The sequence below is a fragment of the Pseudophryne corroboree genome, chromosome 4 (genome assembly GCF_028390025.1).
Source record: "Pseudophryne corroboree isolate aPseCor3 chromosome 4, aPseCor3.hap2, whole genome shotgun sequence".
Taxonomy (NCBI): Eukaryota; Metazoa; Chordata; class Amphibia; order Anura; family Myobatrachidae; genus Pseudophryne; species Pseudophryne corroboree.
This window is the reverse complement of record NC_086447.1, coordinates 370,285,379-370,311,109: the sequence shown is the minus strand read 5'-3', so window position 1 is coordinate 370,311,109 and position 25,731 is coordinate 370,285,379. Positions and strand designations below refer to the sequence as shown.

General features: G+C 45.5%; 1 protein-coding gene across 3 annotated transcripts in view; it reads right to left on the bottom strand.

The window, feature by feature from the left end:
- Positions 1–22,797, bottom strand: part of DVL3 (dishevelled segment polarity protein 3) — a 241,293-nt gene extending 218,496 nt beyond the window's left edge. For all 3 annotated transcript variants that reach the window (XM_063916586.1, XM_063916583.1, XM_063916584.1), the window contains exon 1: positions 22,082–22,797. In XM_063916586.1, the coding sequence (XP_063772656.1) occupies positions 22,082–22,242 (161 nt within the window). In that variant the 5' untranslated portion in view covers positions 22,243–22,797. The remainder of the gene's footprint in view (positions 1–22,081) is intronic.
- Between the last annotated feature and the right edge of the window lie 2,934 nt (positions 22,798–25,731).

Genomic DNA, 25,731 nt, shown 5'->3' with positions numbered 1-25,731 from the left:
GGTAAAAGATGGGATTTTTAGACATCTTTTTCTGAAAAGGGTAATAGTTGGTCATAAGGTATCTGGACAGTAGTTATTCATACCCATTTCACACTGCCAAAAAAACCTGGGTTATTGCACGTAAAGGTGCAGTAACCGGGGTTTGTGTGCAGTGTGAAAGGGGCCAGGGGAAATATACCAGTTCGAGCAACCCGGCATTTCAACCAGTGTTTAAAGCAGGGTTAAACATGGGTCGGATCCGGGTTGCTGTGCGGTGTGAGCAAGTTGTTGGATCAATGCAACCCATTACCTGTTCACACTATAGGAGTAGGGGGCGCTTGGAGATCATCTGAACAATGCTATAGTTCCACAGTAGTAGAAGATATTAGAGAAGGGATATTAGAAGGTAATAGATGTCATCTTGTATAAATGTTCTAAATATGTTTCTTTATAACAGCATCTAGTGAAAATCTAGCTTTCAACTTTTTTCTCCCCCCTTCTTGTCTTAACTTACCATCATGATCAAGAGTAATTCCCTAGATGCTTCAAATGATTCTGCAGATTGAGAGTCAGTGGTAACATGTTGTTTTATATATAAGATATTGTTCCAGTCTCTCTGTAGTGTATTTGCATGTGCTATCAAATCTAGGTTGAATAAACTAATTTTTCATCTGAAGTTGAATAAACTTTTTTGTAATTGCCCATTTTGTCAGAATCCAATGAAACAATTTGGTGCATAATCACCCATATTGGTGCAAATTCGATTAGGCGTTGAAGCCGCCGGAATGGGTCTCAATAGCTTCCGCGCGTTAACTGCAGAATGCAGATTCTGCTCGCAGCCTATGGAGCTGTGAATAAAATCTGCCGACAGGAATGCACAGAAAAATGCACTGATGCAAGCTTGCAGCTAAATGAATCTGCCCCATTATACAGAAATCTTTTCATCTCTGGTGTTACCCATATAAGTACATTTTTGGCAACATTTCTTAATGAAAAAAGTTGAGGAGGTCTCCAAAGCTAGGTGAGAAGAAAAGAGAACTTTTGTTTACTTGAATTTATCCCATATTTACAAAGTAAATTGGATAGAGTATGCCAAGGCTGGTCTAAGAAGCCAGAGAGCAAAGTTAAGAATATCTTCTTGTAGTAGAGAATCTACAAAGGATGCCCAATTCTTTAGGCCTGGTCAACATGCCAATACACAATGTGGAGCATTCTATTCAACTAATTGGAAGTGTGCACAGAAAGGAGTATCATAATTAGCAGTTACCTTAGCAGCCATATCACGCTGAACTGAATTCCCACAAATGTGTCAGTTTCTAAAATATGACAACCTCCTGCAACTCTAGATTTAAAAAGCAATCTTTTGTTTTTCTGATTGCAAATAAATTAGTATTAAATTGATTATACTAATTTGAACTGGTATAGTTTGGAACATGTACGTAGCTTGGGCAAAACAATACAATTCCACTGGATGTAAAGAGGGTATGTGGACTGATCAGATTTAATTGAGCACTCAAATGAGAAATAACTTCCCGGTAATAACTGTCTGTATTCCTTGGTGATGTATGATCCAGCTATATAGTGAAATGTTACAGTCTGACACACAAATTTAAAATGATTTCTAGAGATTTCATAATACAACTATGGTGATATAAAGCCGCACTGTTTCAGGATTATATGTTTTACTAGTATTTTTGGACCCATGGTACGAAAAGCTCCAGATAAAAGATTATCAAATGTGGCTATGATAGTCTTTAAAATATTTCCATTAAATCTATAGTTTGTAATGTTTTAAAGCCTATTTCCAGCATCAAAAGTGCTAATATAACTTATGGGAGCTTTAATTTTCTTTTTGTGAGAGCTAGGATTTATGAACCTTCTCTGTGTTGTCTTCAGGGTTAAAAGAATCTTACCTGATCAGGCTTGAACAATTTAATCAGATGGTTGTGAAGTGTATTTGCAAAGACCTTCATAAAAGTTGTATTATCCATACTGTATTGAGCAGAGTCTATAATTTGCACTTAATAAAGTCTTTATTTGATTTAGGGATCACAGTAAATAGTGTATAAGGCTACATTTTTCCTAATTGCATAATGTCATATAAAAAAAAAAGAAAATTCATTTTAAAAAAAAAAGTCATCAGGACCATTAACTTTAGAGGGTTTTTGAGATTTAAGGGGTCAGTTTTTTTTTTTTCCTCTACTGCTGCATCTAAATTTTCTTTTTGAATTTATACTTGCTTTTCTTTTGGAGTAACATCAAAATTAAAACTGGGAGCAATAAATTACTTTTGAATAATACCGTATATACTCGAGTATAAGTCGACCCGAATATAAGCCGAGATACCTAATTTTACCACAAAAAAATGGGAAAAATGACCGACTCGAGTATAAGCCTAGGGTGGGAAATGTACGGTGTCAGGGGTGTTCATGCTCAGGGTGTCATGCTCGTTGCCAGGGGTTTCATGCGGTAGGTGTTATGCTTGTTGCCAGGGGGTAATGCTTGTTGCTAGGGTTGTGCCCCCAGTGCCACATATACCCCCAGTAACAGATATCCCCCCACAGTGCCAGATAAAAACATGCTGCCGTTGCTTTGCCCCCAGTAGTTATGCCCCTTCTTTGCCCCCAGTAGTTGTGCCCCTCTTTCTTTGCCCCGAGTAGTTGTGCCCCCTTTCATTGCCCCCAGTAGTTGTGCCCCCTTTCATTGCCCCCAGTAGTTGTGCCTCCTTCTTTCTTTGCCCCCTGTTGCAGTGCCCCCTTCTTTCTTTGCCCCTTGTTGCAGTGCCCCCTTCTTTCTTTGCCCCCTGTTGCAGTGCCCCCGTCGCCGCTTACAAACACACAAACACACACAAAAACAATACTTACCACTGCCCCGCTCCTGCTTCCCGACCGCTTCTTCTGCTGCTGCGCTGCTCCGCTCCGTCCGTCCGCTCGCTCCATCCGGCCGCACGCTCCGTCCGGCCGCCGCTCTGTGCGGCCGCCCGCTCCCCGGCACCCGATCATCTCTATGGGAGAGACGTCATGACGTCTCTCCCATAGCAACGCGCACAGACACTAGAGGTCAATAATGACCTCTAGTGTCTGTCCTGGAGCCGGCTGCAGCGGACGCCCACACAGCCCACGGCGTCTGCTGCAGCCATTGACTCGAGTATAAGCCGAGGGGGGCTTTTTCAGCACAGAAAAATGTGCTGAAAAAGTCGGCTTATACTCGAGTATATACGGTATATAAAAGGAGATTTATGGTAGACTTACCATGGTTAAATCTCTTTCTGTGAGGTAAACTGGGTTCCACAGAGAATACATTGGGGTGTAGTGATGGATCTCGGTCCAGAGGCACCAACAGGCTAAAGCTTTAGACTGTCCCAGAATGCATTGTGGGACCTCCTCTATAACCCCGCCTCCAGACACTGTGAGCTCAGTTTTGTTAACCAGTCCAATGCAGAAACAGGTAAAAGAGAAGGCAGATGTTAGTCACATAGAACCAAGTTCTCACGACAGGAGAAGGGACTAGAGGCTAATGCCATACAAACCCAAAAGGAGCCAAGTGCGGCCGCCCTGTGGAACCCAGTGTACGGAATACATCAAGGATGTCCTAAAGCAGTTCCTCAAGGGAGGGGACGCACCTTAGCGGGTATGAGAACCCGGCATCCAAAGGAAGCATCCTAGGAGGCGGAAGTATCAAAGGCATAGAACCTAATAAACGTGTTCACTGAGAACCACGCAGCTGCTTTGCAAAAATTGTTCTGCGGACGCGCCACAACGGGCCGCCTAAGAGGGTGCAATAGACCGAGTAGAATGGGCTTTAATAGCAGCAGGAGCTGGGAGTCCAGCCTGCGCATAAGCTTGTGCAATCACCATTCTAATCCATCTGGCCATGGTTTGCGTATTCGCAGGCCAGCCACGTTTGTGGAAACCAAACAGTACGAAGAGGTTATCTGACCTCCTGAAAGAGGCAGTCCTCTCCACATATATATATATATATATAAAAGAGAGAGAGAGAGAGAGAGAGAGAGAGAGAGAGAGAGAGAGAGAGAGAGAGAGAGAGAGAGAGAGAGAGAGAGAGAGAGAGAGAGAGAGATTCTAATAACTGCTCGGGAACACCGAAATATCAATAAAGTTGGACGACAGGACAAAGTGCCTAAGTCTGACACCCATCTAGCAAAGACAATAGCCAGCACAAACAGGTCCTTGGCTGTGAGCCATTTAAGGTCCACTGACTCAAGAGGTTCAAATGGAGACTGTTGCAGGGCACTCAGGACAACACACAAATCCCATGGGAGCCACCGGAGAGACATAGGGAGGCTGAATCCACAGTACGCCGAGTGAATACATGAATGTCATGTATAGACACAATTTTTCTCTGAAACCACACCGACAAGGCAGATATGTGAACCTTGAGGGAGGCCAGACGAAGTCCTAAATCCAGGCCTTGTTGCGAAAAAGCCAAAAGTCTGGAAGTATTAAACTTGGAAGCATTGTAATTCTTAGCAGCACACCACATGAAGTAAGAATTCCAGACCCTATAAGAAATCCGTGCAAAAGCCGGCTTGCGGGCCTTTAGCATAGTTTTGATAACCGCCTCGGAGAATCCTTTGGTCCTCAGGAGTGAAGCTTCAAGAGCCACGCCGTCAAAGCCAGGCCAGGTAGACACAACAGCCCTCAACGAGGAGGTCTGGCCGTTGAGGAAGTAGAAGACGCTCTATCGATAGATCCTGCAGTTCTGAGAACCAATGACATCGGGGCCACGCTGGAGTGACTAGAAGTAGTATTCCTCCTTCTTGCTTGAACTTCCGTAGTACCCTGAACAGAAGGGACACTGCAGGGAACACATAGCGCAGCCGAAAGTTCCATGGAATTGCCAGTGCATTCACGAACGCTGCTTGAGGATCCCTTGTTCTTGATCCTAAGACCAGAACTTTGTGATTGTGTCGTGACGCCATCAGGTCTACATCTGGTAGACCCCACTTGTCCACTTGGAGTTGAAAGACTTCCTGATGAAGACTCCACTCTCCGGCGTCTACGTCCTGACGACTGAGGAAATCCGCTTCCCAGTTGAACACTGCCGATATTGCTGGCAGATGGCGTTTCACCCAAAGAAGGATTATTGACACTTCCATCATTGCCATGCAACTTCAAGTGCCGCCTTGATGGTTTATGTATGCCACCATGGTGGCGTTGTTGGATTGTACTTGAACAGGCCTGTTCTGTATCAGAGACAGGGCAAGAGTCAAAGCATTGAACACTGCCCGCAATTCCAGAATGTTTATCGGGCGGAGAGACTCCTCCTTGGTCCACCGACCCTGGAGAGAGTGTTGCTCCAGCACAGCGCCCCAACCCCTCAGACTGGCACGCGTAGTCAGTAGGACGCAGTTGTGGATGCAGAAGGGACAGCCCCTGCTCAACTGCCGGTCCTGTAGCCACCAGCTCAGTGACAGTCGAACCTCCGGAGTCCAGGAGATCACTTGAGGCCTGATCCGACGAGGCAGGCCAGACCACTTGGAAAGGATTAACATCTGTAGAGGGCGGGAATGGAATTGAGCGTACTCTACCATAGTGAAAGCCAACACCATGAGGCCTAGTACTTGTATCGCCAAGTGTATCAACACTCTTGGGCGAGAGAAGAAGTATCTGATCCTGTCCTGAAGTTTCAGGACATTCTCTGGAGACAGAAACAGTTTTGGCTGTGTGTGTCCAGTAGTGCTCCCAGGTGCACTATGCTCCAAGCAGGGACCAGCGAGAACTCCTTCCAGTTGATGAGCCCCCCGTGGGCTTGTAGGAAGTTTACCGTCAGTTGTAGATGACTGCGGAGGACATTGTGGGAGTTTGCCAGAATCAGCAAATCGTCAAGTCACTGCAGGATCCCGACTCCCTGGCGACAGAGATGAGCGTCATCACGACCATAACCTTGGTGAAGCTCCGAGGGGCCGTGGCCAGTCCAAACGGCAGAGCCTGGAATTGATAGTGAAGGTTGCCAATAGCAAACCGCAGATATTGCTGATGCGATATGGCAATAGGCACATGCAGGTAAGCATCTTGTATATCCAGGGATAGCATATAGTCTCCGGGTTCCATGGCCAGTACAATTGAGCGCAGTGTTTCCATACGGAACTTGGACACTCTCACAAACTTGTTCAGCGATTTGAGGTTGAGAATAGACCGGAAAGACCCATCAGGTTTCAGGACTAGAAAACAGGGTCGAGCACTACCACTCCTGTATCCAGCAGGGAATGCACAACCATCTGTAAAGCTTGCGCCTTTAACGGATCAGAAGGGATAACCGTTGTGCAGAACTGTCGAGGGGGACGTCTCTTGAAAGAGAATGTGTACCCGTGAGAGACAACTTCTCGCATCCATGCGTCTGAAGTGGTCATTAACCAGACCTGGATGAATCGTAGAAGTCGCCCCCCCAACCCTGGGATCCCCCAGGGGGAGGCCTGTCCCATCATGCAGCAGGCTTGTCATGAGAAGCAGGCTGACGAGCAGCCCAGGATTGTTAGGCCTTGGGCTTAGTGGTTGTTGAGAGCACGAGACCATCTTGGGTATGCCTGACCTTCTCTTTCCCCTAAGGCTGAAAGTAGGGAAAAGTGGTACCTTTTGCCTTCTGTACAGAAGGAGTAGCACTTGGGAGAAAGGCAGTCATAGTAGCCGCCGATTTAGATGCAATTTTTAATTAGGTCTTCCCCAAATAAGATGTACTAAATAAAAAGGAATACCTCCAAGGACTTTTGGAGTCAGGCCCACCTTCCATGACCTCAAACACAGAATACGGCGAGCCAGGACAGACGTATTTGACACCTTTGCAGCCAACACACCGCACACAAGGGACGCCTCCAGGTATAGAAAAAGGTGACGGTGGTATTTTGAGATGGGGAATGTCTGGCATTGTCAGATATATCCTCGGGCAGCTCTTCCTCTAATGCCTGATCCAGTCATCAATCTATTTTGCAGCCCCAAGAGGACGCAATCGTGGTCTATGTACAACACCCGTAAGGGAGTAACAGAATTCAGGCATCCCTCCACACGGTTATCTGTCGGTTCCTACAGTGAGAGGACAGTGGTGAGAGGCAGAGTGGACGACACCCGATGGGTGACACATGAGTTCACTAGCACAGTGAATTACCTACTTGTTATATAAAACTTTGCAGGGGGTGGATATCGCGTTAATGCCCATTGTAGACAGGGGGAATGTCTTCCCTGGATTAGACCAGGGGTCTTGTCTGATGTACACGTAATGGTCAGATTGTGATAACATTTTATTTTCCCTCTGACATGTGAACATATCAGTTTGCTTAACCACAGTAGGGGAATATTCTTATCAGTGATTTGTAGGATTTGCCTCCCAGTAACCACAAGGGCAGTGGTTTCATTTAGCAATGAAATATCCTTGTCAGAAACACCTGATATAGGGACTGACAGGACAGCATTATCCCCCTCTCTTCAGATAAAATATCAGAGAGCTTATTGGATAGGGTGGAGGAGGCAGCCCGCTTAGATGACCCAGAGACATTAGAGTGACCTCGAATAAGGTTTTGCCTGACCAAGGAATGAGTCATACACTACAACCCGTGATAGAAAATTTTCCAGTGGAAAGCAGAGTAACCACGGGGACATCAGTGACTGTAATGTTACAGGTGGTCCCATAGGGGGCATAAAGCATTCAACTAGAATATCCAGTAGGTTTGAGAACGCATCTCAGGTTGGCTCATGATTGATTACAGGAGCTGCGGACTGACTGGGAGATATGCGAGACGTAGTACACAGACCATCACACAAACTTCCCCCTCAGGTAAAACCGTTGCGCATGCTCTGCAGGATGCAGGAACGTCCCCAGATTCACTGCCCTACATGTTAAACATTATACACAAATGCAACAGAGAGCAGTTTAGTACGATGAAGCCAGACAGAGTACAATACCGGTGAATAAATCCGTTAGCATGTGACTGAGTACACAGTAGAATACACGTAATAGGTAAATACTGTGACGCACTATATACTGACCCAGACGCACCTAGACTCCTAGGGTATAGTATACAGTATTAGATATATCTACAATACACCGCAGTGAAATCACATAGCAGATACAGGCACACAGTCATGTTTACAATGCAGATAATTATTTTCATGCCAATAAAATTGCATTGAATTAATATATGCCCTGCAGTCCCGGAGACCAGTCGCATCTATTTTAGAAAATGGCACCCAGCATCTCAGTCAGGGAGTGAGGGAGTGTGTGAGGCAGCTCCAGGGTGGGAACACCAGCAGTAGATGGCGCCCTGGGCCGTGGGAGAGGCTACAGGTCAAGCACCAGCTCCCCTATGCTGGACTTCACCACCTGGTTCAATGGAGTCTTATTAAAATGGATATTAGTATATCCGACCTGTACTCCTATGCCCTGGTGGATATAGTGGGGGTCCCTGCTCGGTGAAGATGTCCACGGGAGTGTCGCAGTCCATCTCCTTAGACTGCGATCGGAACGCGATTTAATGGCGGGTCCCGCCTGGGGGACCCTCTTACCTCCTCCCTTCTGTAGCAGCCAAGCGAACCAGGGGAGCGTCTGCGACCGTGTGCCTAGAGCCGAAGCGTCTCAGCCGCAAGTACCCGGGAACAGAGCAAGCGGGAGTATGCAACGCCGCTGGGGAGGTGTTGGAGCCGCAGCACAGTATGTCACACTGACATATGAAGTGCTGCAGCCCTTGAAGTCTTTTAAAAAGCTTTTTCAGGGCTGCCTAGCGCAGCACCTCTATTAAGTGATCTGCTTCATGCAGGCACCAACTCTAAAACTGAGCTCACAGTGTCTGGAGGTGGGGTTATAGAGGAGGCCCCGCAATGCATTCTGGGACAGTCTAAAGCTTTAGCAAGTTGGTGCCTCTGGATCAAGATCCATCTCTACACCCCGATGTATTCCCTGTGGAACACAGTGTACCCCGCTACAGAAAGTACATTAAAAGTTCTGAAATGTTTTATTCATAAAACCAGGATCTTAATTAAGGTTACCCTTTTTGTTTTTCCTAAAAACAATAATACATTGTGGTTCCTATATTGCAAAGAGGGAATTTAATTGTTTTGGGTGCTGTGATAAATAATGGGCTCCCAATGGAGCAATTCAATTGCTTTGGACACTTTTTCATGATTTTTAGCTCCAGGCTTTTCAATTATAGCCATTTATTTTTTGCTTGGTAAATTATCTGTTTCCGTGTGTTATCGCGCAGAATCCAGGATAAGTTCCCCGACCTGTGTGTTACAACAAGGTATTTAACAAGGTTTTTATCTTCAAACCTGCTCAGGTTTTGAAAAAAAAAATTAGAGATGTGCGGGTTCAGATTTATCCAGATCTCAAAACAGCATCTTACTGGCTCTCGGATGTCACGTGTTTTGGATAGCCAAGAAGAAAAATCCGGATAAATCCGAACTCGCACTAATTTTAGCGTTAAGAACAGAGTATATCCGAACCAGCACATGTCTAAGAAAAATCCCCATTAAGTGCACTGCTACAGGCTGACTTCGGGGACAACTGAATACCCCAAGATGATCAATTAGCCTGCGGTCAATTACCGTAACTAATTGAAAACACCCTCCTATCCCCCCTAGTATTGGGTATCTATGGTTTGTTTGTTTTTTGTGAGAGTCTATGGGGAGATTTATATAAACTTTCCTAAAGAGGACAAGTGGTGATTGCGGTCTATAGCAATCAGCTTATAGCTAGCATTTTATAGACCACTATGGGGCAATTCAATTATTTTCACCCCACGGCTACCACTAGGGGGCGTAAAACGGAGCAACTCAATTGCTGCTTCAGGTGCCTGTTAGCCACAGGGGTGACATTTCTTTTCGCAGCCTCCTGAAAAACTCTGCACTAACTAGACACTTTTCGATGGGTTTAGCTGTTGAACATTGCTAAATCGTGTCTATTTGGGTGCAGCATGGTAGCGTCTAGATTCTCTTCGTGCAGAGGACCTTTCCCATAACCCCCTGGGTCCATGTCACAATCTATTTGGAATAGAAAAGTGTGGCGAGCGAAGCGAGACACCGTGCTTGATGCGTGGCGAGCGAAGCGAGCCCGCGAGGGTCCAATGATACATAGAAAAAAAAAATACCCCAAACGGACGGAGAACGAAGAAAACATTTAGGAGCTGTAAGGGCGGAAGTTCTCTCCTGCCCACTCGTTTTGTCACGTCCACGTCCTTTGCATGAAGGCAACATAGACACAACCGGTGCAGCATGTCAGCTATGCACGGGCGCCCAAAAACAACTGAATCCGGCCTAATGGGCGGAATCTGACATAGATCTGATGTAACTTTTCATCAGCTCCAATTTAAGTCATCTATGCAAGGGACATCCTCCCAGAAGCATTGTGGCTCAAAAAGCACTGGATGGTGTGATCACTGTTGAACCTTGACCTTGGAGTTGAGCTTTTATCTCTTTGGAAGTTTTACTTGGCTCTTTTTTCTACTATTCTCACTATCCTGTTTAATCTAGGTTCGATTATCCACTCGTGGCTGCATCCAGGGAGTGTGACTACAGTCTCATGGACTCTAAACTTCTTAAAAATATATGCAACTATAGTTACAGAAACTTTGAGATGGTCTTACAGCCTTTACCTTTAACATGCTGGTCTATAATACCCCTTTAAGACCGCCTGAAGCGAGTCGCACCCAGGAGTCTGACACGTGAGCTCCAAGTGTGCGACCCGCCTCAGGCGCCCCACCGCCGCTGTAAGCAACCCAACATATTGCGGCGCTGTTGATGTCAGCGGTGACGCAACGGTGGAGGCACTTAGAGATCACATGATCTCCTAGCGCTGCCCGCACACACAGTGAACAAGAAACGGGTCTCGTCGTCCCGGCTCTCGTTCACACCACACAGCGAGCCGGGTTGAATACGAGTTCAACCCTGCTCGCGACCCGGTATTTCAACCCTGGCACCTTTCAGACCGCAGCTGAACATGGGTTATGCGCGCTCATGTGCAAATAACCCGTTTTCATAAGTGGCGGTCTGAAAGGGGTATACATTTCTTTTTGATCTCATCAGACGCTACCCTTTGCTTTCACTGATCCATGTTCAGTGTGGCGCACACAATGGTAATAAACAGCAGAGGGACTAGTTTTCACAATTTAAAATGGCTGAATGACTGATTAGAAGAATGAAGAGATGTGTGATGCTAATTCAAGAAAACAATTAGTTTGGAATGTCGCTATAATCCAATTATTTATTACCTTTTCTAAATGGGGGTACTCACGGAGCGATCACTGCTTAAAATCTAAGCAATCTGACTAGATTGCTTAGATTGTAGGCAGGATCGCTCCGTGTGTACCCCTCACAGCGATAGCGATGCGCAGCCACGCGCATCGCTATCGCTGGTGCTAGATTGGCCTGCTGTGCAGGCCAATCTAGCGGGTTGCTCACTTCACCCACTGGGTGAAATGAGCCCCCCCGTCTCCCCCCACACGCTCAGCACACATCGCGCTGTGCTGAGCGGGGGGAGAGAGGTGTGCTGAGCGGTTCGCTCAGCACACATCTCTCCCGCATCGGCTGGTGTGTACTGGCCTTTAGAGGTACCAACAAATCTGTCCAGGCTGTTTTAGAATACATTTGGAGAACAAGCAATACATTATCTATTTTCACCGCTTCTTTGCTTTATCTTATGATATAGCAAAGGCATAATAGCTTCTCATTTCATCACTTTTCAGAAGGAATGAAGCAGTGTTTCCTTGAGCTGTAATGGTACCAACAAAGTTGTCTACGTCTGTATATGCAAATACATATGTTTAACAACATGAAATAATAAGAATTTACTTACCGATAATTCTATTTCTCGGAGTCCGTAGTGGATGCTGGGGTTCCTGAAAGGACCATGGGGAATAGCGGCTCCGCAGGAGACAGGGCACAAAAAAGTAAAGCTTTACTAGGTCAGGTGGTGTGCACTGGCTCCTCCCCCTATGACCCTCCTCCAGACTCCAGTTAGGTACTGTGCCCGGACGAGCATACACAATAAGGGAGGCATTTTGAATCCCGGGTAAGACTCATACCAGCCACACCAATCACACCGTACAACTTGTGATCTAAACCCAGTTAACAGTATGACAACAGAAAGGGCCTCTTAAAGATGGCTCCTTAACAATAACCCGAATTAGTTAACAATAACTATGTACAAGTATTGCAGATAATCCGCACTTGGGATGGGCGCCCAGCATCCACTACGGACTCCGAGAAATAGAATTATCGGTAAGTAAATTCTTATTTTCTCTATCGTCCTAAGTGGATGCTGGGGTTCCTGAAAGGACCATGGGGATTATACCAAAGCTCCCAAACGGGCGGGAGAGTGCGGATGACTCTGCAGCACCGAATGAGAGAACTCCAGGTCCTCCTTTGCCAGGGTATCAAATTTGTAAAATTTTACAAACGTGTTCTCCCCCGACCACGTAGCTGCTCGGCAGAGTTGTAATGCCGAGACCCCTCGGGCAGCCGCCCAAGATGAGCCCACCTTCCTTGTGGAGTGGGCTTTTACAGTTTTAGGCTGTGGCAGGCCTGCCACAGAATGTGCAAGTTGAATTGTGTTACAAATCCAACGAGCAATCGACTGCTTAGAAGCAGGTGCGCCCAACTTGTTGGGTGCATACAATATAAACAGCGAGTCAGATTTTCTGACTCCAGCCGTCCTTGCAATGTATATTTTTAAGGCTCTGACAACGTCCAACAACTTGGAGTCCTCCAAGTCGCTAGTGGCCGCAGGCACCACAATAGGTTGGTTCAGATGAAATGCTGATACCACTTTAGGGAGAAAATGCGGACGAGTCCGCAGTTCTGCCCTATCCGAATGGAAGATTAGATAAGGACTTTTATAAGATAAAGCCGCCAATTCAGATACTCTCCTGGCAGAGGCCAGGGCTAGTAACATAGTCACTTTCAATGTGAGATATTTCAAATCCACCTTTTTCAATGGTTCAAACCAATGGGATTTGAGGAAATCTAAAACTACATTTAGATCCCACGGTGCCACCGGAGGCACCACAGGAGGCTGTATATGCAGTACTCCCTTGACAAAAGTCTGGACCTCAGGGACAGAGGCCAATTCTTTTTGGAAGAATATTGACAGGGCCGAAATTTGAACCTTAATGGATCCCAATTTGAGACCCATAGATAATCCTGATTGCAGGAAATGTAGGAAACGACCCAGTTGGAATTCCTCCGTCGGAACCCTCCGATCCTCGCACCACGCTACATATTTTCGCCAAATGCGGTGATAATGTTTCACGGTGACTTCCTTCCGTGCCTTAATCAAGGTAGGAATGACTTCTTCTGGAATGCCTTTCCCTTTTAGGATCTGGCGTTCAACCGCCATGCCGTCAAACGCAGCCGCGGTAAGTCTTGAAAAGACAGGGACCCTGCTGTAGCAGGTCCCTTCTCAGAGGTAGAGGCCACGGTTCGTCCGTGAGCATCTCTTGAAGTTCCGGATACCAAGTCCTTCTCGGCCAATCCGGAACCACTAGTATTGTTCTTACTCTTCTTTGCCGTATGATCTTCAATACCTTTGGTATGAGCGGCAGAGGAGGAAACACATACACTGACTGGTACACCCAAGGAGTTACCAGTGCGTCCACAGCTATTGCCTGTGGATCTCTTGACCTGGCGCAATATTTGTCCAGTTTCTTGTTGAGGCGAGACGCCATCATGTCTACAATTGGTCTTTCCCAACGGTCTATTAACATGTTGAAGACTTCTGGATGTAGACCCCTCTCCCCCGGATGAAGATCGTGTCTGCTGAGGAAGTCTGCTTCCCAGTTGTCCACGCCCGGGATGAACACTGCTGACAGTGCTATCACGTGATTCTCCGCCCAGCGAAGAATCTTGGCAGCTTCTGCCATTGCACTCCTGCTTCTTGTGCCGCCCTGCCTGTTTACATGGGCGACCGCCGTGATGTTGTCCGACTGAATCAACACCGGCTTTCCTTGCAGGAGAAGTTCCGCCTGGCTTAGAGCATTGTAGATTGCTCTTAGTTCCAGAATGTTTATGTGAAGAGACTTTTCCAGACTCGTCCATACTCCCTGGAAGTTTCTTCCTTGTGTGACTGCTCCCCAGCCTCTCAGGCTGGCGTCCGTGGTCACCAGGATCCAATCCTGAATGCCGAATCTGCGGCCTTCTAATAGGTGAGCCTTCTGCAACCACCACAGAAGTGACACCCTTGTCTTTGGTGACAGGGTTATTCGCAGGTGCATCTGCAGATGCGACCCTGACCATTTGTCCAACAGATCCCTTTGGAATATTCTTGCATGGAATCTGCCGAATGGAATTGCTTCGTAAGAAGCCACCATTTTTCCCAGGACTCTTGTGCATTGATGTACTGACACTTTTCCTGGTTTTAGGAGGTTCCTGACCAGATCGGATAACTCCTTGGCTTTTTCCTCTGGAAGGAAAACCTTTTTCTGAACCGTGTCCAGAATCATTCCTAGGAACAGCAGACGAGTTGTCGGGATTAAATGGGATTTTGGAATATTCAGAATCCACCCGTGTTGTCTTAGCACCTCTTGAGATAGTGCTAAAGCTGTCTCCAGCTGTTCTCTGGACCTTGCCCTTATTAGGAGATCGTCCAAGTATGGGATAACTAATACGCCTTTTCTTCGAAGAAGAATCATCATCTCGGCCATTACCTTGGTAAAGACCCGAGGCGCCGTGGACAATCCGAACGGCAGCGTCTGAAACTGATAGTGACAGTTTTGAACAATGAACCTGAGGTACCCCTGGTGTGCGGGGTAAATCGGAACGTGTAGATACGCATCCTTGATGTCCAAGGATACCATAAAGTCCCCTTCTTCCAGGTTCGCTATCACTGCTCTGAGTGACTCCATCTTGAACTTGAACTTTTTTATGTAGAGGTTCAAGGACTTCAGATTTAGAATAGGCCTTACCGAGCCATCCGGCTTCGGTACCACAAATAGAGTGGAATAATACCCCTTTCCTTGTTGTAATAGGGGTACTTTGACTATCACCTGCTGAGCGTACAGCTTGTGAATGGCTTCCAACACCCTCTCCCTTTCGGAAGAGACGGTTGGTAAGGCAGACTTCAGGAAACGATGAGGAGGATCCGTCTCTAATTCCAACCTGTACCCCTGAGATATTATCTGCAGGATCCAGGGGTCTACCTGCGAGTGAGCCCACTGCGCGCTGTAATTTTTGAGACGGCCCCCCACTGTCCCCGAGTCCGCTTGAGAGGCCCCAGCGTCATGCTGAGGTTTTTGCAGGAGCCGGGGAGGGCTTCTGTTCCTGGGAAGGAGCTGCCTGTTGGTGTCTCCCGGCAGTAGCCGTGGCCACCAAGTCTGATAGACCAACTCCAAATAACTCCTCCCCTTTATACGGCAAAACCTCCATGTGACGTTTTGAATCCGCATCGCCTGTCCACTGTCGTGTCCATAAGGCTCTTCTGGCTGAAATGGACATAGCACTCACCCGAGATGCCAGTGTGCAAATATCCCTCTGTGCATCACGCATATAGATAAATGCATCCTTTATTTGTTCTAACGACAGTAAAACATTGTCCCTATCTAGGGTATCAATATTTTCAATCAGGGATTCTGACCAAACTACTCCAGCACTGCACATCCAGGCAGTTGCTATAGCTGGTCGTAGTATAACACCTGCATGTGTGTATATATTCTTTTGAATAACTTCCATCTTTCTATCTGATGGATCCTTAAGTGCGGCCGTCTCAGGAGAGGGTAACGCCACTTGTTTGGATAAGCGTGTGAGCGCCTTGTCCACCTTAGGGGGTGTTTCCCAGCGCGCCCTAACCTCTGGCGGGAAAGGGTATAATGCCAATAACTTTTTTGAAATTATCAACTTTTTATCAGGAGCAACCCACGCTTCATCACACACGTCATTTAATTCTTCTGATTCAGGAAAAACTGTTTGTAGTTTTTTCACACCATACATAATACCCTGTTTTACGGTATCTGTAGTATCAGCTAAATGTAACGTCTCCTTCATTGCCAAAATCATATAACGTGTGGCCCTACTGGAAAATACGTTTGAATTTCTACCGTCGTCACTGGAATCAGTGCCCGTGTCTGGGTCTGTGTCGACCGACTGAGGCAAAGGGCGTTTTACAGCCCCTGACGGTGTTTGAGGCGCCTGGACAGGCATTAATTGATTGTCCGGCCGCCTCATGTCCTCAACTGACTGTTTAAGGGAAGATAAACCATCACGTAATTCCACAAATAAAGGCATCCATTCTGGTGTCGACCCCCTGGGGGGTGACATCTGCATATTTGGCAATTGCTCCGCCTCCACACCAATATCGTCCTCATACATGTCGACACCACGTACCGACACACACCGCAAACTCACAGGGAATGCTCTAATGAAGACAGGACCCACTAGCCCTTTTGGGGAGACAGAGGGAGAGTCTGCCAGCACACACCACAAAGCGCTATATATACAAGGGATATCCTTATATTAAGTGCTCCCTTATAGCTGCTTTAATATATATATATATAGCCATTAATGTGCCCCCCCTCTCTGTTTTACCCTGTTTCTGTAGTGCAGTGCAGGGGAGAGACCTGGGAGCCGTTCTGACCAGCGGAGCTGTGACAGAAAATGGCGCCGTGTGCTGAGGAGATAGGCCCCGCCCCTTTTTCGGCGGGTTCTTCTCCCGCTATTTTTCCAGTCAGGCAGGGGTTAAATATCTCCATATAGCCCCTATGGGCTATATGTGAGGTATTTTTAGCCTTGTATAAGGTTTATATTTGCCTCTCAGAGCGCCCCCCCCCAGCGCTCTGCACCCTCAGTGACTGCCCAGTGAAGTGTGCTGAGAGGAAAATGGCGCACAGCTGCAGTGCTGTGCGCTACCTTATGAAGACTGAGGAGTCTTCAGCCGCCGGTTTCCGGACCTCTTCACGCTTCAGCATCTGCAAGGGGGTCGGCGGCGCGGCTCCGGGACCGGACTCCACGGCTGGGCCTGTGTTCGATCCCTCTGGAGCTAATGGTGTCCAGTAGCCAAGCAGCAAATCCACTCTGCATGCAGGTGAGTTTACTACTTTCCCCCTAAGTCCCACGTTGCAGTGATCCTGTTGCCAGCAGGACTCACTGTAAAGAAAAAAACCTAAACTAAACTTTCTCTAAGCAGCTCTTTAGGAGAGCCACCTAGATTGCACCCTTCTCGTTCGGGCACAAAATCTAACTGGAGTCTGGAGGAGGGTCATAGGGGGAGGAGCCAGTGCACACCACCTGACCTAGTAAAGCTTTACTTTTTTGTGCCCTGTCTCCTGCGGAGCCGCTATTCCCCATGGTCCTTTCAGGAACCCCAGCATCCACTTAGGACGATAGAGAAATACAATTTGTAACAAATTACTTTTTATTGCTAATATGCTTTTTATAATCATCCCCTTCCTATTGTTGTTAGTACTTATTACATAATAATCTGCCTCCTACCTCATACACCTTTTCCATTAACCTTGCATGTCCTTTTTCTGTTGGTATGTTTTTGGTGTTTTTTGTAAGACTTTTTGTTATACTCACTACTGAAAGCAATCCTAATATAGATATACATAAAGTATATATCTTGTGTACGGTCACTTGTATAGTGAAAGCATCATGTAGGCGTAATTCACAAAAACTGTAAAGTGTTACCTGCAGCCAGTGCCGGCCCTAACCAATATGATGCCCTAGGCAAGATTTTGGCTGGTACCCCCTAGCACCACCGCTATTTCTGCCTCTGACCCTGCACCCCTTTCCCAGCACCATCACCACTGACCCCTAGCAGTCATTTTGGTGTTTCTACCGCCTATATTCTAAATAGGAACAGTGCGCACATTCGGCGCACAGCCCAAAAAGGGGCATGTTCTTGCTGGGAAGGGGCATGGCCACACAATGGTACCCCCAATTGAAATGATGCCACACAGTAGTCCACTTTATTCACATTTTATCACGAGTGTCCCTAATTCATGTTACATAATGTAAATAACACAGTAGTACCACTTTACGTTACTCCTTACAGTAGTACTCCTTATTAACATTACATCACACTGAATTGCCCCTTATTCACATTACACCACACCATATTTCTCTTTATTCACATTAGACCACACAATAGTGCCCTTTCTATACGTTACACCACACAGTAGAGCACTTTATACACATAATGTCATACATTAGTAATGCATTTATACACATAATACTACACAGTAATGCCCCTTACACATTTAAAACAAAATTATTAATGTCCTTATAAACATAATGCACCTTACATATTATGCCAACCTTTATTAATGCCCTTATACACATAATGTCCCTTTCACATATGCCGCACATTATTAGTGCACTTGTACACATAATGACACACAGTGCCCCTTACACATTTCACGCACATTATTAATGCATTTATACAAATGACACATAATGCCCCTTACACATATAGGTATGCCGAACACTACTGCACAACCAACCCATCCACAAACAGCACTCACATGGCCACTAACACTGTGACCTCTGCCTCTTCTTGGATACAGATGTGTCCTCATACATCTTGCCTCAATACTCCATGCAGCAGAAGATGCCTGGCGTGAGTCAGCTGGCAGCTCTGCTAACGTTGCGTGCCTTTTTTGAAAATGCAACTTACTTGCATTACTATGTGGCTAGGATGCACAAGCAGCTTCTGCTGATTAAAATGATATGCGGCATGCCTATATTGTGTGTGACTGTATCTGCATACAAAATGCTACATTACAGTGATTTAAATACACTGTAACGTAGCATTTCGTATGCAGATACAGCCGCAGTCACACACAGAATATAGGCATGCCGCATATCATTTTAATCAGCAGAAGCTGCTGTGCCCCTAGGTATATCAAATGCCCTAGGCATTTGCCTTGTTTGCCTATGCCTAGGCCGGCTCTGCCTGCAGCTCTGGACATGTTCCAAGCACTCATATCGAATGGGAATTATAGACTGAAGGATACTCTAAACCCAAACCAGAGATGATATACTGCTTGGAAATTTAGGGCCTAATTCAGCATGGATTGCTATTGTGAGAAATTGCAGTTGTCTGCGAATAGAAAGGTGCCGCCCCGACGGGAAGGAAAAACGCCCCTGTCAAAAATTACAAATGCTATAGCCGTTCGCTATCCACTCGCATGCGCAATTCCCAGAACACTGAAGAAACTTTGCCGCTGAGCAAATGTGAGTAACTCTGAGGCTGCCACTAATCTGCGACTGAGACGACTGCGCCGACGTCAGAGTCCTGGGCACACCTGCGGTTTGTTTGTTTTTAAACACACCCAGAAAACGTCAGGCTTCCGCCCAGAAATGCTGGCTTCCTGTCCGTAAAACAGCGGCAACGTTCCAATTACAATCTGTACGCATATTCTGTTGCTGTATCCTCTTGCATGCGCAATGCGAACATACACATGCGCAGTCGTTCGATAATTGCTCGACTTGCAATTTCTCGCAATATCGATCCATGCTGAATTAGGCCCTTAATCCATTACCTGCCAATAAAGCAGTAGTTGGATTAACAGTAATACATTCAGAGCCATCTTGATCTAAGGTAGGGTACAAAGTAACAGACTAATGGTGCATACACACTGAGCGCTTTTTCCCAGTGCCCATCAATGTCAGCAGGGGTGAATGGCTTTCCATAGCAGGACGCTATGGAAAGCTGCTCACTCCGCCATTCATCTACTGGTAATACTAGCAGATGAACAGCAGATGCCGGCAATGAAGTGGGGGCGCGCATCAGCGCTCATCACCGGGGCATACACACTGTGCGGCTTTGAGCTGAAACCAGCTCAACACACCAAAACTGAGCTGCTTTCAGCTCAAAATCGCCCAGTGTGTATGGGCCTTTACACTGCATCTCTGGGAGATTGTAAAAAAAAAAAAAAAAAAATTCTCCAAACTAGCACCAATTATTTTCCTTTCTTCAGGCAAAAAACTAAAGAAATTTAATTAACAAGTGGTCCCAAAACACGGTCCACAAGGCACCCCAACTGTCCAGGTGTAAGGGATATCCCTACTTGGGCACAGATAGTATAATCAAACTGAAGGCACTAATTAAGTCACCAGTGCCTAAGCATGGATATCCTTAAAACATGGACTGTTGGGGTGCCTTGAGGACCGCGTTTGGGACCCACTGCAATAAACCATAAATCAGGCATGTCATTTTGGGCTAGTCGCACTCAAATGTAAATATTGCTGCCCATCTATGTGTAACTGATAAAGAATATCAATTGGCATTCGGATCTGTAGGACTTATTTAATTCTCTGCCATAAAACTTCCCTATGGGATTTCTGCAGAATGAATGATGGTCATACTTCTCACAATGGATAACGCCATGATTACAAAATGACATCTTAGTGGCCATAGAAAATATATTTCCGGCTTATTTTATATTGTACCATTTACATTACTATATATTCTAATTTCTACAATAATTTTGCTTAAGTTTTGATTCACAACGATATTAATTGAACGCCTATAACTATATTTTAACTTGAATTTAATAAAGACATGATTTTATCAGAATAAGCCAGGTATTGAAACAAATCAGTCCATCTGAATCAGAGTGCTCCCAAATAAGAGTCTACTTTTGTCCATTTTCTTTTTGTTTTTTTGTATTCGTTCTGATACTTTTTTACTCAAGGGAGCACCACTGAATGGTGACTCATACTTACACTTTAAAAGATTTAAAAATCTTCTATGTGTATGGTTAGTTACCCTAATCAGAAGCTATTTCTGAAATATAAATTTTCAGGGGACATTATCCATATGTATTCATTCAAAAAATTTTGACTGGTGCGGTTCCCACAAACGTCCTCTTTCTGTACTCCAATGTAGGTAAGCAGAGATGTGCAATTACATTGCTCTTGTAATCACTAGAAAGTTGAACCTTCAGATTTTATTTCAATAATAGGAAGGCAAAACAACTAGATGAATTTCCTGAAATAGAAAAATGTAATGAAGCAGCATTCCCCCTCCTGCAAAGTGCTTATATAAATAGCATAGTTTGCAATAGCAGCCAATGATCATCAACCTATGCCACTGGTTTACATTTGGCAGGAAGACAGTTACTTTTTTCCAAACTCTTCCTGGGTGACTGAGACAGCAACGCTAACTTCCGCAGCTGTGCTCTCTCTCTCTCAGACAAAGAGCCTGGGCAGAGCAATGATGAGAACAGACCTAGAGCTGTGCTGTTGTGGTTATTTACATCTAGAAATTGCTGCAGAGCTTATATAAAGCCTTGAGCACATTTGTGACATCCCTAAGGTGCATATAAGAATTCATTCATATCCAGCACTTATTTTTGAGATTAGCAACACAAATTCATGTTGTAGAATCACTGTAATGTTATCATACTGTAATCCCACAATGAACTCATATCACTCAACAAGAGGGTGTCTGGAATACCTTTTCTTGGTTATTTCGTAACAAGCTAAGGTCTTAAAAAAATTAAAAAAAGAAAAAAAAAAAAAGAAGGAACATACAACAATAACCATGTCCACATTTGAAATTATAAGCTCTAGGAAGGTCTCCAAAAATGATGTTTATGTAAATACAAGAGAAGGAAAATCAGTGACTACATATTATAAACATTTCATCTTTCTAAACTCCAGAACAATTTATAAAACTTTAGATTAAGACCCAACAGAAATCCCCTAAACAGATCCTATATTCAAGGTACCATAGCTCCTTTCCAAGAGGTCATGTTCCCAACCAAATAGACTATAGTAACCTACAGTGCCAGATTACTGATTTGTGAGGGCTCCTTGAACATGGGACACATCCCGCCCTGAACCAAAATATAAGTGGCAATAATAGTACATACAAACTCATTTTGATAAATATTGGTTAGAATTTAAGAGAAGAAAAAAAAAGTCAAACATTTAAAACCATTAAACAGATTAAATCCTGGTTTCTAACAGCAAGTACCTGGTATAGATGTCCCGGGATCAAACACCCCAATAGTACAAGCATTAAATCTATGATCTCACCAAAGGGCTGCCCAACCATACATATAAGCAATTGTGTTGTGCTTGGACTAATATGCTGGCATGATGCAAGTCTTCACACATAATGCCCCACAGATCTTCTGGCCAGGTCCTTGTATGCTACTCACCCAAAGTCATCGTCCATAGACTTGAAGAAGAACTTGTAGTTGGGTTTGTTGAGCACCCCCTTAAAGTCTCCCAGCGTCACCCGATCAGAGGGCACCGGCAGCTTGACCAAATACGGCGTCTCCTGCTCATCCAGGTGGTAGATAACCTTGGTTTCCCCCATGATAATCCAGCCGGGCGAGAGGGCCACAGTGGGGTGTTATCCAGGTGTGGGAAGGGGCCCAGCCCCGGTGCCTGTCATGCAGGGGAGGCCATAAGGACACAGAGGGACAAGGCAAAGGCTGTGTGGTGGCAGGGGTGTAGCGGAGAGGTGATGGGTGCAGCGGGCTGGGTAAGGGGGGCAGGCCGGGTGGGTGAGGTGGGCAGGCCGGGTGGGTGAGGTGGGCAGGCTGGGTAAGGGATGGTGGGGGAGAGATACTAATAAACAGTTTGGTGTGTGTGTGTGGCCTGTCAGATCCTGCCCCACACGAGGTCCCGACAGTCACTTCGGCAACAACAGATATCTTTCACTCCCTGGATACTCGGGACTCCGGCTGCCCGCACAGAGGCCTATGTCTATCCCCTCGGTGCGTCTTCCCGGCCGGTTCCTCTGTCTGTTTCTGTCACTCGGTGCCCGTCTCTAGAGTGCTGCGCATGCGTAATAGCAGCTGATGGTCCAGCTGCACTTTGCGCATGCGCAGCAGAGGAGAGTTGCAAACGCTAACCACGCCCACTGATCACGTGACACCTGATACTGCTCCGGATATCCGCTGCTCTGGACCTTCGTTTGCTCCTCCCACACAATGTCTGTCTGTCATTACTGATGCTGATTATTAGATGGAGAGCCATGTGTGTTTGCTGCCGCCGCTGCCAACTGCTACCAAGCACACACGATCCCTTTGACACCCGTTCATTTATGCATACCCTCCAACATGACCCGCCCCACTAGGTACAAAATGCTCTGTTTCTGGACTTCCCTCTTAATTTATGATTGCCATCACCTGTGAGGAAACAGCTTTCTTATCATGTAACTAGTTCAACACAGGTGATGGAAATCATAAATTAAGAGGGAAGTCCAGGAACAGAGCATTTTGTACCTAGTGGGGCGGGTCATGTTGGAGAGTCTGTTTATGTTGTTAGTATACGTTACATAGAGGTTAATTTTTTTGTTTCAAAATGACGACAAGGCATGCACCTGAATCTGAAGACAACGGATTGTGTCATCAATATTAGATGAACACTGATAACCACTGAATACTTTAAACTGGTTCACACTGGATAGCGGTCAACAAAAAAATGGAATATACTAAAGTAGATAACTAGCTGAGGTTTGCAGCGTATGAGCGTACACAGATTAGTTTATTTGTTATCATTAGAATTACTACATCTGGCAATTATTATTTTTTATTTATTTATTAACAAATGTCTTACTTCGCCAATCACATTTTTTTAATATTCATTTTTATTAAGGTTTTGCAATTAAATCAAGAGGGGAAGGGGAGATACACACATTTCAAGTAGAACTGCACACAGTACAAAATACAGAGACCTGCAACAGACAGTGAACTTAAAACTTTTAAACATCATTTTGACATTACACCAACATTAAACCGAAGGAAAACAGAAGGACAACAATCAACCCACAATCTGGACCACTGAAGGACAGCTTTCTAACCATTGCGAGTCCACATCAAACTACTCCAGTCTGAGTAACCTGGACACATATCTTACATTTGTGTTAGGAACGCTGCAAGACCTTTCCACTTCATCTGGAACTACTCACATTTATGTTTATAGCTTACCAAAATCATCTGAAGTCTCACCTGTGCCAATATAATTTTGCTTTAACATATTCGTGTAAATCCTATCTGGATTACCATTGCTTTCTCCCTAATCTCACAACGACTCTCAATTTTAGCAGTCCATTTTAAAAGTGAACTAATGCAATCTTCTAATATTCACTGTAAGTTTCACCTGTAACGCAATTATTTTTGACAATAGTACACATTTACTAACACCATACTTTTACCTGAACTCCTGCAGTTTTACTGCTGTCTCTATTATACAGTCTTCACCCCTTTTTCCAATATTGATTTTTTTTTTACACCCATTTACATCACCCATACTATGTCCAGGTTTATATCTACCCTCCCCATCACCCCTTGTCTACCTAATTCTTTTCTCTTACGTCCTAGACCTAGAGGATGCTGGGGTCCACGTTAGTACCATGAATTATAGACGGGTCCACTAGGAGCCATTGGCACTTTAAGAGTTTGAGAGTGTAGGCTGGCTCCTCCCTCTATACCCCTCCTGCCAGACTCAGTTTAGAAAATGTGCCCAGAGGAGCCAGTCACAGCTAGGGGAGCTCTACAGAGCTTCTCTGGTAAAAGTTTATTATTAGAGTTTATTATTTTACAAGGAGGTTGCTGGCAGCAGCCTCCCTGCTTCGTTGGACTAAGGGGGGTGTAGTGTCCGCCTTGCGGGGTCTGATCCACTATCTCCGCTGACAGGACACTGAACTCCTGAGGGGATCGAACGCTTACCCCGACAGCATGCCGCCACCCCCTTACAGAGCCAGAAGATCAGTGGCGAGTCAGTCACCACCCACCCCCCCAACTGCGCTCCGGGTCGCAGCGGTACATAGTGCCTACACCAGAGACGTCACTAGGGTTGGTGTCACCCGGTGGGGTAACTCATGGTGTCACCCCCATGGACCCCTCCCGTATCACGACACACCACAACAAATCCATAGTTATGTTTTCCTAAAAATAATTGCTTCTGATGATTATTTGAAAAAATATTAGGGTGATTCTCCAGAAAGTGATCATAAAGTCCTGTGCATCACACACTTTAAAAAAAAATCCCTTTAAACTGGTCTGTTAAGAAATTGTTGTTACTGTACATGAAAACGTAATTGCTTAGTAGCAATGCCTTACCCTATAACTTAAGACCCACTAAAATCTTGGTATTTTGGAGAAGTATGTTGTTTGAATTTGTGTAGCTGTCCCATGCATCACGGAGAATTACCGATTGAAGGTGGTCATTCCGAGTTGATCGCTAGCTGCATTCGTTCGCTGTGCAGCGATGAGGCAAAAAATCGGCACTTCTGCGCATGCGTATGCTTTTCAGTCGCACTGGTGGCCGCAGTGTGATTGACATGAAGTGAGCGTTTCTGGGTGGCAACTGACCGTTTTCAGGGTGTGTTCGGAAAAACGCAGGCGTGCCAGAAAAACCGCAGGCGTGGCTGGGCGAACGCAGGGCGTGTTTGTGACGTCAAATCAGGAACTGAATGGTCTGAAGTGATCGTAAGCGCTGAGTAGGTTTTGAGCTACTCTAAAACTGCACAAAAAAACTTTGTAGCCGCTCTGCGATCCTTTCGTTCGCACTTCTGCTAAGCTAAAATACACTCCCAGTGGGAGGCGGCATAGCGTTTGTACGGCTGCTAAAAACTGCTAGCGAGCTATCAACTCGGAATGACCACCGAAGTCATCTTAAATTACTCCCCAAAAACTTTTTCAATATCAAATATAGTGGAGTGTATTGAAATGTACCATTTGTTTTTTTTTAGAAATAAATGTTAATTTTAATACAATCCTCTTTTACTTCAGGAAAAAATATATATTTGATGAAGTGACAGTGTAGTTTACTAACTTACAATATAACAATCCACAAT